The sequence below is a fragment of the Bos grunniens genome, chromosome 15 (assembly GCF_055505025.1).
Source record: "Bos grunniens cultivar Pamir isolate PY7600 chromosome 15, Bosgru_T2T1.0, whole genome shotgun sequence".
NCBI lineage: Eukaryota > Metazoa > Chordata > Mammalia > Artiodactyla > Bovidae > Bos > Bos grunniens.
Window position 1 is genome coordinate 80,460,541 of NC_141179.1, and position 16,053 is coordinate 80,476,593.

A 16,053-nucleotide genomic window follows, 5' to 3' on the forward strand; every position below is an offset into this window, starting at 1 on the left:
GAGCTTGTCTTGGGAGACTAAATTTTTTGTAAATCGCCACCCAACCTGCCAGAATCTTAAAATTTATGGAGAGACCTTAACTGGATTCAGTCATATATTCAGTCCAGATTATCTCAACAGCACCTTCCTCTCTCAGGGCAGTGTCCCTAAACAATGCCTGTTATAGGAATGCTGGGCAAAACATATATTCCCAGGATGAGGGGTGGTGAGGGACATCCACTATCTGGGTCCAGCTCACCATCAACGCACAATCATATCCTCTGGAATAACTCCTCAAACAAGCTGGAAACTATAAACATCTGTTTAAATGAAATTTCTGCTTCTGTATAGGTAAAGGTAAGTTAGTATCTCTACGGTAGAGAGGTAGAAAATGCTAAATTGCTATGGGGCAATGGTCCAACTAACAAACTTTAATGTTACATAACTTTTAGAATCCTAATTTAAGGCTTTGTGACTGTAAAAATACTTATTTTTATATAAACTCTAATTTCTACTGGAGATGTTTTTCAAAACAAGTGAGAAACTCCAGTCATTCCTCCCCCACACACACACCCCGGGGAGTATTTGCCTAATCCTAAATGTATTACTGGGTCAATTTATCCAGATTGGGAATCTCTGATGGGAAAGTGAAAAACTGTAAAGAATGTGTTGACCAACACTAATATGAAAAATATGAAATTAAAAGAAATTCAAAACTGTGTCAGGTTATTTCCATGAAGCATTTTTGATACTGTAAATGGTTTAGAGACATAGACTAAACCTATGAAAGACAAAGTTAATTATATTTCAGTTATATCTGTGCATTAGAAATAGAATTCCATCAATATGTATTGATTATAAAACTTATATGAAAAGTATAAAGAGTCAGTCAAGAGTAACTAAATCCTTCTGAAAAAGAAGACCAAGGGACATGTTCCAGTTCACACAGATACTAAGACACAGTGGCTAGAGTGTTTGATAAACTGTAATATTGGCACAGGGATAGATCAATAGAATTCCAGAGTAACACTGAATGAGAATTGTTTTCCACATATATATGAATCCCTAAATTAGGAAGAACTGATACAAAACAGAAAATAGCTGCTCTTCTTGATAAATGGTGCTGAATATTTGTGTATTTGTATATAAAAGCAAGGGAAAACATAACCTTTTTAGAAGATAATATATCTCATTAGACTCAGGGTAGAAAATACTAACAGTAAAGAAAAATATATATATAAATTTATCCTACACTGAAATTTTACATGTTTTGTTGTCAAAATGGGCTTCCCTCATAGCTCAGTTGGTAAAAAAAAAAAATCCTCCTGCAGTGCAAGAGACCCTGGTTCCATTCCTGGGTCAGGAAGATACCCTGGAGAAGGGAAAGGCTACCCACTCCAGTATTCTGGCCTGGAGAACTCCATGGACTGTATAGTCCATGGGATTGCAAAGAGTCAGACATGACTGAGTGATTGTGCAACTTTCACTTGTTGTCAGAAGAGGAAATAAAGACAAGACAAACCTTGATGGGAGAGTATATTTCTGATAGATGCAACTAACAAGAAGTTGGGGTCCGATCACATCACTCCATGGCAAATAGATTTGGAAAAAAGTAGAAACAGTGGCAGATTTGTTTTTCTTGGACTCCAAAATCACTGAGGTATGGGACTGCAGCCACCAAATTTAAAGACACTTGACCCTTGAAAGAAAATCTATGACAAACCTAGACAGCATATGAAAAAGCAGAGACATTACTTTGCCAACAAAGGTTCATATAGTCAATGTTATAGCTTTTCCAGTAATCATGTAGAGATGTGAGAGTTGGGCCATAAAGAAGGCTGGGTGCTGAATAACTGACCCTTTTGAATTGTGGTGCTGGAGAAGACTCTTGAGAGTTACTTGGATAGCAAGGAGATCAAATCAGTGAATTCTAAAGGAAATCAATCCAGATATGAAGAGCTGACTCATTTTAAAAGACTGATATTGGAAGGATGGCATGCCCCCTGCAAAATGTATGGGCAAAGACAACCACTTTTACAATATTTTGTAATTATTTTTCATAGGAAAGGTAAAAATTGCTTTTTCTGCTTCAAATCCTGTCATCCTTGCTGGCATATTGATTATGTCTTCATTGTCAAGTATGAACTAGTGAATGTAAGCTTGTTTAACTATTTTAAACACTTTCTCATTTGTTTTAAAAATCCCAATCTGTATCTTTCTGATATCAGTAGTTAATAAAGACTCTAAAATTACTGAAAACTGTCCATAGTATAACTAATTTTTATTTTCAAAATTTGTTGAAATAATATTCACAGGAACTTTGGTAACAGATAATCATTTCTAAAATGATGGGGAGTTTTGAAGTTACATAATCAAGTAAACCATCATTGCAGAATAGAAACTGTCATCCAGCAGTAACACCCATCCTGTAATTTAAAGATTGCTAGAGTTTTTTTCTTTTCTTCTTCTTCTTCTTTTTTTAATCTTGAAAGAATATAAAGTAGGTTCTAAAAATCAGAGTTGAATGGGAAGGGTGCTGAAAGGGTGCTGAATTATATCTATTCTCAAATTCCAAATATGTGTCTATCTTAATACTAGGCCTTTTTTAGGAAGAGAACATCCAAATTGAAAATTACAATAGTGTCATTTTCCAACAACCCAACATTTTTGTTGATGTCATGGATGTCCAAGAACAAGAAGAAAAGTAAGAAAATCACTACTAGTTAGAAAATCTCATTTGGAATCATAGTGTCCTTTTTGCTAATATAGGGATTTACCAATATTTAATTTTTTTAATTTTATTTTATTTTTAAACTTTACATAATTGTATTAGTTTTGCCAAATATCAAAAAGAATCCACCACAGGTATACATGTGTTCCCCATCCTGAACCCTCCTCCCTCCTCCCTCCCCATACCATCCCTCTGGGCCGACCCAGTGCACTAGCCCCAAGCATCCAGTATCATGCATCGAACCTGGACTGACAACTCGTTTCATACATGATATTTTACATGTTTCAATGCCTTTCTCCCAAATCTTCCCACCCTCTCCCTCTCCCACAGAGTCCATAAGACTGTTCTATACATCAGTGTCTCTTTTGCTGTCTCGTACACAGGGTTATTGTTACCATCTTTCTAAATTCCATATATATGCATTAGTATACTGTATTGGTATTTTTCTTTCTGGCTTACTTCACTCTGTATAATAGGCTCCAGTTTAATCCACCTCATTAGAACTGATTCAAATGTATTCTTTTTAATGGCTGAGTAATACTCCATTGTGTATATGTACCAGAGCTTTCTTATCCATTCATCTGCTGATGGACTTCTAGGTTGCTTCCATGTCCCGGCTATTATAAGCAGTGCTGTGATGAACATTGGGGTACACGTGTCTCTTTCCCTTCTGGTTTCCTCAGTGTGTATGCCCAGCAGTGGGATTACGGGATCATAAGGCAGTTCTGTTTTCAGTTTTTTAAGGAATCTCCACACTGTTCTCCATAGTGGCTGTACTAGTTTGCATTCCCACCAACAGTGTAAGAGGATTCCCTTTTCTCCACATCCTCTCCAGCATTTATTTGTAGACTTTTTTGGGTTGCAGCCATGCTGACTGGTGTGAGATGGTACCTCATTGTGGTTTTGATTTGCATTTCTCTGATAATGAGTGATGTTGAGCATCTTTTCATGTGTTTGTTAGCCATCTGTATGTCTTCTTTGGAGAAATGTCTATTTAGTTCTTTGGCCCATTTTTTGATTGGGTCATTTATTTTTCTGGAGTTGAGCTGTAGGAGTTGCTTGTATATTTTTTGAGATTAGTTGTTTGTCAGTTGCTTCATGTGCTATTATTTTCTCCCATTCTGAAGGCTGTCTTTTCACCTTGCTGATAGTTTCCTTTGTTGTGCAGAAGCTTTTAAGTTTCATTAGGTCCCATTTGTTTATTTTTGCTTTTATTTCCAATATTCTGGGAGGTGGGTCATAAAGGATCCTGCTGTGATGTATGTCAGAGCGTGTTTTGCCTATGTTCTCCTCTAGGAGTGTTATAGTTTCTGGTCTTACATTGAGATCTTTAATCCATTTTGAGTTTATTTTTGTGTATGGTGTTAGAAAGTGTTCTAGTTTCATTCTTTTACAAGTGGTTGACCAGATTTCCCAGCACCACTTGTTAAAGAGACTATCTTTAATCCATCGTATATTCTTGCCTCCTTTGTCAAAGATAAGGTGTCCATATGTGCGTGGATTTATCTCTGGGCTTTCTATTTTGTTCCATTGATCTATATTTCTGTCTTTGTGCCAGTACCATACTGTCTTGATAACTGTGGCTTTGTAGTAGAGCCTGAAGTCAGGTAGGTTGATTCCTCCAGTTCCATTCTTCTTTCTCAAGATTGCTTTGGCTATTCGAGGTTTTTTGTATTTCCATACAAATTGTGAAATTATTTATTCTAGCTCTGTGAAGAATACCTTTGGTAGCTTGATAGGGATTGCATTGAATCTATAAATTGCTTTGGGTAGTATACTCATTTTCACTATATTGAATCTTACAATCCATGAACATGGTATATTTCTCCATCTATTAGTGTCCTCTTTGATTTCTTTCACCAGTGTTTAATAGTTTTCTATATATAGGTCTTTAGTTTCTTTATGTAGATATATACCTAAGTATTTTATTCTTTCCGTTGCAATGGTGAATGGAATTGTTTCCTTAATTTCTCTTTCTGTTTTCTCATTATTAGTGTATAGGAATGCAAGGGATTTCTGTGTGTTGATTTTATATCCTGCAACTTTTCTATAGTCACTGATTAGTTCTAGTAATTTTCTGGTGGAGTTTTAGGGCTTTCTATGTAGAGGATCATGTCATCTGCAAACAGTGTATGTTTTACTTCTTCTTTTCCAATTTGGATTCCTTTTATTTATTTTTCTGCTCTGATTGCTGTGGCCAAAACTTCCAAAAATATGTTGACTAGTAGTGGTGAAAGTGGGCACCCTTGTCTTGTTCCTGTCTTTAGAGGAAATGCTTTCAATTTTTCACCATTGAGGATAATGTTTGCTGTGGGTTTGTCATATATAGCTTTTATTATGTTGAGGTATGTTCCTTCTATTCCTGCTTTCTGGAGAGTTTTTATCATAAATGGATGATGCATTTTGTCAAAGGCTTTCTCTGCATCTATTGAGATAATCATACGGTTTTTATTTTTCAATTTTTTAATGTGGTGTATTACATTCATTGATTTGTGGATATTGAAGAATCCTTGCATCCCTGGGATAAAGCCCACTTGGTCATGGTGTATGATCTTTTTAATGTGTTGTTGGATTCTGATTGCTAGAATTTTGTTAAGGATTTTTGCATCTATGTTCATCAGTGATATTGGCCTGTAGTTTTCTTTTTTTGTGGGATCTTTGTCAGGTTTTGGTATTAGGGTGATGGTGGCCTCATAGAATGAGTTTGGAAGTTTACCTTCCTCTGCAATTTTCTGGAAGAGTTTGAGTAGGATAGGTGTTAGCTCTTCTCTAAATTTTTGGTAGAATTCAGCTGTGAAGCCGTCTGGACCTGGGCTTTTGTTTGCTGGAAGATTTTTGGTTACAGTTTCAATTTCCGTGCTTGTGATGGGTCTGTTAAGATTTTCTATCTCTTCCTGGTCGAGTTTTGGAAAGTTGTACTTTTCTAAGAATTTGTCCATTTCTTCCACGTTGTCCATTGTATTGTCATATAATTGTTGATAGTAGTCTCTTATGATCCTTTGCATTTCCGTGTTGTCTGTTGTGATCTCACCATTTTCGTTTCTAATTTTATTGATTTGATTTTTCTCCTTGGTTTCTTGATGAGTCTGGCTAATGGTTTGTCAATTTTATTTATCCTTTCAAAGAACCAGCTTTTGGTTTTGTTGATTTTTGCTATGGTCTCTTTTGTTTCTTTTGCATTTATTTCTGCTCTAATTTTTAAGATTTCTTTCCTTCTACTAACCCTGGGGTTCTTCATTTCTTCCTTTTCTAGTTACTTTAGCTGTAGAGTTAGCTTATTTATTTGACTTTTTCTTGTTTCTTGAGGTGTGCCTGTATTGCTATGAACTTTCCCCTTAGGACTGCTTTTACCGTGTCCCACAGGTTTTGGGTTGTTGTGTTTTCATTTTCATTCGTTTCTATGCAAATTTTAACTTCTTTTTAGATTTCTTCTGTGATTTGTTGGTTATTCAGCAGCATGTTGTTCAGCCTCCATATGTTGAAATTTTTAATAGTTTTTCTCCTGTAATTGAGGTCTAATCTTATTGCATTGTGGTCAGAAAAGATGCTTGGAATGATTTCTATTTTTTTGAATTTACCAAGGCTAGCTTTATGGCCCGGGATGTGATCTATCCTGGAGAAGGTTCCATGTGCGCTTGAGAAAAAGGTGAAATTCATTGTTTTGGGATGAAATGTCCTATAGATATCAATTAGGTCTAACTGGTCTATTGTATTGTTTAAAGTTTGTGTTTTCTTGTTAATTTTCTGTTTAGTTGATCTATCCATAGATGTGAGTGGGGTATTAAAGTCTCCCACTATTATTTTGTTGTTGTTAATTTCTCCTTCCATACTTGTTAGCATTTGTCTTACATACTGCGGTGCTCCCATGTTGGGTGCATATATATTTATAATTGTTATATCTTCTTCTTGGATTGATCCTTTGATCATTATGTAGTGACCTTCTTTGTCTCTTTTCACAGCCTTTGTTTTAAAGTCTATTTTATCTGATATGAGTATTGCTACTCCTGCTTTCTTTTGGTCCCCATTTGCATGGAAAATCTTTTTCCAGCCCTTCACTTTCAGTCTGTATGTGTCCCCTGTTTTGAGGTGGGTCTCTTGTAGACAACATATGTAGGGGTCTTGTTTTTGTATCCATTCAGCCAGTCTTTGTCTTTTGGTTGGGGCATTCAACCCATTTACGTTTAAGGTAATTACTGATAAGTATGATCTGGTTGCCATTTACTTTATTGTTTTGGGTTCGAATTTATACCCCATTTTTGTGTTTCCTGTCTAGAGAATATCCTTTAGTATTTGTTGGAGAGCTGGTTTGGTGGTGCAGAATTCTCTCAGCTTTTGCTTGTCTGAAAAGCTTTTGATTTTCCTTCATATTTGAATAAGATCCTTGCTGGGTACAATAATCTGGGCTGTAGGTTATTTTCTTTCATCATTTTAAGTATATCTTGCCATTCCCTCCTGGCTTGAAGAGTTTCTATTGAAAGATCAGCTGTTATCCTTATGGGAATTCCCTTGTGTGTTATTTGTTGTTTTTCCCTTGCTGCTTTTAATATTTGTTCTTTGTGTTTGATCTTTGTTAATATGATTAATATGTGTCTTGGGGTGTTTTGCCTTGGGTTTATCCTGTTTGGGACTCTCTGGCTTTCTTGGACTTGGGTGATTATTTCCTTCCTCATTTTAGGGAAGTTTTCAACTATTATCTCCTCAAGTATTTTCTCATGGTCTTTCTTTTTGTTTTCTTCTTCTGGGACCCCTATGATTCAAATGTTGTAGCATTTAATATTGTCCTGGAGGTCTCTGAGATTGTCCTCATTTCTTTTAATTCGTTTTTCTTTTATCCTCTCTGATTCATTTATTTCTACCATTCTATCTTCTAATTCACTAATCCTATCCTCTGCTTCTGTTATTCTACTATTTGTTGCCTCCAGAGTGTTTTTAATTTCATTTATTGCATTATTCATTATATATTGACTCTCTTTTATTTCTTCTAGGTCCTTGTTAAACCTTTCTTGCATCCTCTCAATCCTTGTCTCCAGGCTATTTATCTGTGATTCCATTTTGTTTTCAAGATTTTGGATCAGTTTCACTATCATTATTCGGAATTCTTTATCAGGTAGATTCCCTATTTCTTCCTCTTTTGTTAGGTTTGGTGGGCATTTATCCTATTCCTTTATCTGCTGGGTATTCCTCTGTCTCTTCATCTTGTTTAAATTGCTGAGTTTGGGGTGTCCTTTCAGTATTCTGGCAGTTTGTGGAGTTCTCTTTATTGTGGCGTTTCCTCGCTGTGTTTGGGTTTGTACAGGTGGCTTATCAAGGTGTCCTGGTTAGGGAAGTTTGTGTCGGTGTTCTGGTGGGTGGAGCTGTATTTCTTCTCTCTGGAGTGCAATGAAATGTCCAGTAATGAGTTATGAGATGTCTATGGTTTTGGGGTGACTTTGGGCAGCCTGTATCTTGAAGCTCAGGGCTGTGTTCCTTTGTTGCTGGAGAATTTGCTTGGTGTGTCTTGCCCTGGAACTTATTGGCCCTTGTGTGGTGTTTGGTTTCAGTGTCGGTATGGAGGCGTTTGATGAGCTCCTGTCAATTAATGTTCCTTGGAGTCAGGAGTTCCCTGGAGTCAGAGTTTGGACTTAAGCCTCCTGCTCCATTTATCGGTCTTATTTTTACAGTAGTTTCAAAACTTCTCCTCCTATACAGCACCATTTATAAAACATCTACATTAAAGGTGAAAAGTTTCTCTACCATGAGGGTCACCCAGAGAGGTTCACAGCATTACATGGAGAAGAGAAGGAGGAGGGAATTAGATGTTACCTGAATGAGATGAGGTGGAATCAATAGAGGAGAGAGTGGGCTAGCCAGTAATCACTTCCTTATGTGCACTCCACAACTGGACCACTCAGAGATGTTCATGGAGTTATACAGAGAAGAGAAGAAGGAGGAAGGAGACAGAGGTGGCCAGAAGGATAAAAGGGGGGAATGAAAAGGGGGGAGGCAGATCCAACCAGTAATCAGTTCCCTAAGTGTTCTCCACCGTCTGGAACACACAGAAATTCACAGAGTTGGGTAGAGTAGAGAGGGGTTAGGGAGGAGACACAGGTGACCTGGTGGAGAAAAAGGAGAGTCCAAAAGGAGAGAGAGCAGTCAAGCCAGTAATCTCGCTTCCTAGTGAAAAATGGGTACTGAAGATTGGGTTCTTAAAGGTACCAAATTGGTAACAAATACATAAAAGCAAAAATTAAAAATCTAGAGTAGAGTTTGGAATTTCAAAAATATGATGTTAAAGAAAAGAAGAAGGAAAAGAAAGAGAGAAAAAACGAACAAAGGAAAACAAACAAGGTCGCGAAAATTATAAAGAAAATACAGGTACAAAATTGATAACTAATACCAAAAAGCAAAAATTAAAAATCTACAGTAGAGTTTGGAATTTCAAAAATGCAATGTTAAAAAAAAGGAAGAAGAAAAATGAAGAGATAAAACAAACAAACAAACAAAAACAAATAATGTCGCAAAAATTATAAAGAAAATACAGGTACAATATTGATATCAAATACCAAAAAGCATAAATTAAAAATCTAGAGTAGAATTTGGAATTTCAGGTATACAATGTTATATAAAATAAGAAGAGAAAGAAACAGAGGAAAGAAAAAAAAAAGTCACAGAAATTATAAAAAAAACTATAGGTACAAAATTGATAACTTATACCAAAAAGCTAAAATTAAAAATCTGGAGTAGAGTTTGGAATTTCAAAAATACAATGTTAAAGAAAAGAAGAAAACAAACAAACAAACAAACAAAGAAAAAACAAAACAAGGTCAAAAAATTATGAAATATATATATATGAAGTTTGCTGAAGAAGAAAAAAATAGTTTTGTTTTTTTTTTTTTGCAAAGTAATAGGTTATAAAAGTGAAAATTGAAGGAACAATAGAGGACTTAACATTAAAAAAAATAAAAAATAATAATGATCGTAAAAATAGTAAAAATATATCTAGGACTTTCTCTGGTTTTGTTGTGAGTATTGTGGGTTCAGTTCATTTTTGGCTATTTCCTTGGTCCGACTTATATTTCTCAAGATCTATAGGCCCCTTCCTATGTAGTCCGTAGTAACCACAGGGTTTTAATCTACTGCCTGTAGCTTCCAAGGCGTTTCCCTCTGTTATAGCTTCTTCTGTTTGCTGGTCTCTTCAGTGTCTGGTTTCCGCCCTGACACAAAGGGGACGGTGGAGGACACTTTTTTTTTTTTTTTTCAGGCTCACTTGTTCAGTCCCGCTGTGGGGAGGGAGGGAGGGATGCTGCAAACAATAACACTGGCATGCGCTCGCAGTGCCTCAGCCACACTGGGTCTGCCCCCGCTCACGGCGCGTGTAGCCTCCATGTCCACACTGCTCGGGCTCTAGGTTATTCCGCCGGGAACAATCCTAGGCCGGCCCTGAGCTGCATGCGCCTCCCAGGTCCAAGCCGCTCAGGTTCAGCCACTCGGGTAGTCCTCAGAGGCGTAGACTCAGTTGGGCCTGCGTTTTGTGCTCTTCCTAGGTCCAAGCAGCTCAGGTGATGAGGTGTTTGGTGAGCACCAAGGCTGCGACTTATCGCCTCCCCACCACTCGGTTATCTGGGTGTACAACCGGCGCACCTTCTCAGGCAGATGTTGACCATCCAGACCCCCAAGAACTTTTAATTAGCAAAGAAGCCTGCTTACAGTTTTATAGATAATGTCTCTCTGGGGCTGCGATTGCCCCCTTCCAGCTCTGGCTGCCTGTCACCAGAGGGGGAAGGTCTGCAGCCGGCTATCTCTGTTCAGTCCTTTGTTCCGTGCGTGGGCCTGGCGGTGTCTTAGGTTAGGGCTGGCTTTTCACGTGGTAGATATCCCGCAGTCTGGTTTGCTAGCCCAAATTATTTCGCTCAGATAGCGCTCAGGGTATTCAGGCCAGATTCTTACTCTAAGCAATGCAGCCCGCGCCACGCCTCCCTGCCCAGCCCCCGCTTGCTAATGGCGTGTGCAGGCCTCTGCGCTGCTTCTCTGCTGGGGGAGTTACCGTAGGGCTCACAATCTGCAAGTTTTAATTGTTTATTTATTTTTTCTCCCTGTTATGTTGCCCTCTGTGCTTCCAAAGCTCGGCACAGATTCGGCAGTGAGAAGGTTTCCTGGTGTTTGGAAACTTCTCTCTTTTTAAGACTCCCTTCCTGGGATGGAACTCCGTCCCTCCCTCTTTTGTCTCTTTTTTTGTCTTTTATATTTTTTCCTACCTCCTTTCGAAGGGTTGGGTTGCTTTTCTGGGTGCCTGATGTCCTCTGCCGGATTTTGTGGGATTTACTCGATGTTTAAATGCTCTTTTGATGAATTTGTGGGGGAGAAAGTGTTCTCCCCGTCCTACTCCTCTGCCATCTTGGCTCCTCCCCCTATATTTAAAATTTTAATACAAGCTTTAAGAGGTAAAGAAAATGCCATGTATAAAGTTATTTTCATTTCTGAGTCAATACATTTAAGTATTTTATAAAAATATTTCATTCTTTATATCTCCAATACTATACACACATTCACAAACTTTGTTTTCCAAATTTCAGAGAAGATGCATGTAATTCTATGAATTGATAAAATAAATTTATTAAAATCATTTTATTAAAAGTGATTAGTACAGATATTATTAACCTGAGTTTTTAGTTTGGCTTTTTAAAAATTGACTTATGCATAAAATCACTTCTGATTTCTAGTCTCAGTTTCTCATGTGAAAAGGACTACACAGAATGAAATAATTTGTCCTATACTTAGAAGCTCTAGAATTCATTGAATTCATGTGGATGTTGGTAAGGGAAGAATTGACTGATTGACTGCTATAGGGCTAAATAATGTGAAATTAGCATGACCAATGTTTTATTTCTATGGCCCTTCTCACAGCAGCCTTTACCTCTTTGTTTCTCAGACTGTAAATCAGTGGGTATAACATGGGAATCACTAGTGTATAGAACACTGAAATCACCTTCTCTTGTTCTACAGAATACTGGGAACTTGGCTGAATGTAATTAAAACTCAAGGTGCTGTAGAATATGGTCACAGTGGTCAGGTGAGAGGCACAGGTGGAGAAGGCTTTCTGTCTGCCTGCTGCTGAGCGGATCCTCAGGATAGCAACAGCAATGAAGGTGTAGGAAATGATCACAATCAAGAAGGTGGCCATGGCAATGACTCCAGAGGAGGTTAGGAGCAACAGCTCGTTCATGGAGGTATCAGAACATGACAACTTCAGCAGTGGGGGGACATCACAGAAGTGGCTGATGACATTGGACCTGCAGAAAGACAATCTCCCAAAGCTGATGGTGTGGGTCAGTGAGTTAATCATTCCACCAATGAGTGATCCAGTGACCAGTCCTACAGACTTCCTCTTAGACATGGCTGCAGCATAAAGCAAAGTGTTGACAATGGCTACATAATAGTCATAAGCCATCATGGACAGCAAGAAGCCTTCTATGGTGATGAACACCCCAAAAAACAAATGCTGCACTATGCAGGCAGAGAAGGAGATGGTTTGCCTCACAACTAGGAAGCTGATCAGCAATTTTGGTGCAATAACAGATGAATAACAGGCATCCACAGATGAAAGGCAGCTGAGGAAAAAGTACATGAGTGTGCGGAGCTTGGGGGTGACTTGGATTAAGAAGATCATCATGCCCAGATTCCCCACCAAAGTAATAGCATAAATAACCAGGAACAACACAAATAAAACAACTTTCAGTTCAGTATTGTCTGTCAGTCCCAAAAGAATAAATTCAGTAACAACCGTAAAATTCTTTGCAGCCATTTAATTCCTTAATCTTGAAATCTGTAAGTAAAACAGATGTGGGGATTAGAATGTATACAGGAGAATCTGGTGTTTAATATTAAAGACTTCGAGAGATATGTATAGGCTTCTGTCCTTGGAAAAATAAATTATTTTGCCGAACCAAAATATTTATGTATTTATTTTTATTTTTTTCATTTAGTGCTAGTTATAATTCTACTCCATAAGCAAATATATGAAAATTCATTTTGGCTCTCAAAAATCTAATTCTGTCTCCAAGTGTCTGCCTCTATGAGAAAGTGATACTGGCTTGAAGGACACTGATGGAAAATATAAGGAATTCACAAAATTAAACTTTATCCTTCTTTAAAAGCCTTCATTTTTAAAGGAGTAAATTACAAGAAGATCTTTAGTCAGCTGTACTATTATCTTCATTGTTAATCTATAAAAGCACTATGATATAGCCAGATTAAAGCAAAGCTGTGAGATGGAGTCCTGACCTCCAAAGATGCCATGATGCTCTTTAAGGTGCATAAATCTCTGGCCTCTTATGACACTTCCTTATAAGCATCACAGAGAGAGACCCTCAGTGAAATCACACAAGGGTGAGACTCAGAACATAGAAAACAAGATCTTGTCTAAACAGAGCAGTTAAAAGCTGTTATATATTACATGGGGCTTTTTAGCTACATCTGTTGTTATATAAATTTTTATACATAATATTTAACTATTTATTATAAACATTCACATATAAACATATATATATATATATATACACATATACATAGAAAAGATAAAATGTAAAATGTGGAATAACACAATCATTTATTGTTCTGGAATGTTTTTTGTAGCCTTTATATAATTCTATGTATAAAATTTAAATGTGGCTCAGTTGTGTCTGACTCTTTGCGACCCCATGGACTGTAGTCTACCATGTTCTTCTGTCCATGGGATTTTTCTAGGCAAGAGTACTGGAGTGGGTTGGCATTTTCTTCTTCAGAGGATCTTCCTGACTCAGGGATCGAACCCAGGTCTCCCACATTTAGGCAGATGTATATATTTATATTTATATATGTGTATGCTGTGCTGTGCTTAGTCTTTCAGTTTTACCCAACTCTTTGTGAGCTCAGGAACCATTGCCCACCAGTCTCCTCTGTCGTTGGCATTCTCCAAGCAAGAATACTGGAGTTGGTAGCCATTCTCTTCTCAACCCAGGGATTGAATTCGGGTCTCTCTCTCTCTCTCTCTAATATATATATATATATATGTGTGTGTGTGTGTGTGTGTGTGTGTGTGTGTGTGTGTGTGTGTTAGTAAAACAGCACTATGAAATGAAAGTCACTCAGTCAAGCCTGACTCTTTGTGAGCCCAGGGAGTGTATCCTGTCAGTCTCCTCTGTCCTTGGAATTCTCCAGGCAAGAATACTGGAGGGGGTATCCCATTTTCTTCTTGACCAGGGACTGAATCCAGGTCTCTTGCATTGCAGGCAGATTCTTCACAGTTTGAGCCACCACGGAACACTATGGTTTTCTAAATCCAGTTTCTATTCCTTAGGTAGCTTGGTTACTTAGGCTTTTTTAGTCCATTGTACCAGGCTTCTATGCTATGTGAGTGCTCTGTCATTTCTGACACTTTTCAACCCCACCAGGCTCCTCTGTCCATGGGATTTTCCAGACAAAAATACTGAAGGGAGTTGTCATTTCCTCCTCCAAGGACTCTTATGGATTCAGGGATGGAACTTGTGTTTCTTTTGCCTTCTACATTGACAGGCAGATTCTTTACCACCATACTGCCTAGGAAGCCCCACTATGCTTATATAAGAATCAATACATCCATAAGAGGATAGGGCTCTCCATATATTTTTAGATATAAAGAAATAAACACAATGATAAAATTTGGTTTATCTATGTCAATTCTATTAATTTATTTTAATAAATAATTCAACTGCCACAAAAGTGAAGTAGTTGGCATCAGCTCAATCTACAATTAAAATATATTGCTGTCATTTATTGATTTATTGACTTTGGGAAGGTCGTTTATCTTCTTTCATACTAGTACAATCACACCTACATCACATGATTACTGAAAATAGATACTATGGAAAAATGCTAGGTTTTGCTTTGAGTTAAAAATAAGTGGTCGCAGAACTGGAGAAGCGGAGTAAGAGGGAGCAGTATGTCTGCGGAAGTCCCCGAGGCAGCGTCCGCGGAGGAGCAGAAGGAAATGGAAGATAAAGTGACTAGTCCAGAGAAAGCTGAAGAAGCAAAATTAAAAGCAAGGTATCCTCATCTGGGACAAAAGCCTGGAGGTTCCGATTTTTTAAGGAAACGATTGCAGAAAGGGCAAAAATATTTTGATTCTGGGGATTACAACATGGCTAAAGCAAAAATGAAGAACAAGCAACTTCCTACTGCAACCCCGGATAAGACAGAGGTCACTGGTGACCACATTCCCACTCCACAGGACCTTCCTCAACGGAAACCATCTCTTGTTGCTAGCAAACTGGCTGGCTGATTAAAAAGAGCTGAACTGCATGAATCTTCTAATGCCCATTATTTCTCCTTAATATGTTACTCCTCTGCTTTTTATTTCCTTTTACTCCATGTGTCATTTGAGAGTGATGGCTTTGCAGGTAGCGGTAGTGTGTGCTGCTATTTTAAGGGAATATACATGTGTAGAGTTTTTGATTAGTTTAACAGTGCACTGATGAAAAGAACATGTTAGAGCAACATAAAGTAATCTACTTGAAAATAATTGTATATATTACCTAACTCCTAGTGTAGGGCTGGATCCAACAAGTAACTAACAAGTTTTGCAGTTTAAATGTTGGCTTTCTTTAATTCATCTTAATTATAGCTTTGTATGTTACTCTTATTTAATATAACCTCTACTGTTGGTTTCTTCTGGATTTTCCTTTTGGGTTTTGTAAACAGAAGTTTAAGACCACAAGTTAGAAGAGAGGTCATATATTTCAAACACAAATAAATGGGGCTCCAAAAGATTTGTATCCTGTGCTTGAACGTGAATGGCCTTAAATCTGTTTCGGCTTTAACAATAGAATTTTACTTGGGCAATATTTGCCCATTCTGGTGTAACTTATGTGACTCTATTGCTTAACAGCTGCTGTTGAAGCTAGTATTCTTATTCAGTTCTATAGTGTTCAGAATACCTTTTGTCATTGAAGATGTGAATGAAGTGTGCATGTGCATCGACTGTTGAATTCACTTTTGTGCCATTTTTGTAAATACAGTAGTTTTGCACAAAAAAAAAAAAAAGTGCACAAATTATAAGATAGATAAATAGGAAGGTGGGGAGATAAGTAAGTGGATAAGCAATATATTGACAGAGAATTGCAATGTGAACAAATTTATTAGGCATGCAGATGAGTATAAATCATGAAAAAAGGTACAACAGTAAATCTATTAACATTTTCCAAATTTGAAACCTTTAGTTCATTCTGTTTTAAAATACAATGAAATAGAATCGGATGTTTTAATATTTTCTTTCATAAATTTGTAGCCTAGCAGTTTATCAAAACATTTGCCAAATGCATGAGTTCTTTAAACTGTAATGTTGAATCTAG

The 16,053-nt window shown here is 37.4% G+C and overlaps 2 protein-coding genes across 2 annotated transcripts; one reads left to right on the plus strand and one right to left on the minus strand.

The window, feature by feature from the left end:
• Positions 1-11,552: 11,552 nt before the first annotated feature.
• On the minus strand, positions 11,553-12,491 carry LOC147358710 (olfactory receptor 5J3-like). Its single transcript, XM_086342121.1, has one exon. The coding sequence runs from the start codon at positions 12,489-12,491 to the stop codon at positions 11,553-11,555; it is 939 nt and encodes a 312-aa protein (XP_086198247.1).
• Positions 12,492-14,613: 2,122 nt separating this feature from the next.
• Positions 14,614-15,004, plus strand: LOC147358711 (cAMP-regulated phosphoprotein 19). The gene has a single exon (XM_086338699.1). It carries the CDS (start codon positions 14,646-14,648, stop codon positions 14,982-14,984), a length of 339 nt encoding a protein of 112 aa, XP_086194825.1. The 5' UTR covers positions 14,614-14,645; the 3' UTR covers positions 14,985-15,004.
• Positions 15,005-16,053: the final 1,049 nt, after the last annotated feature.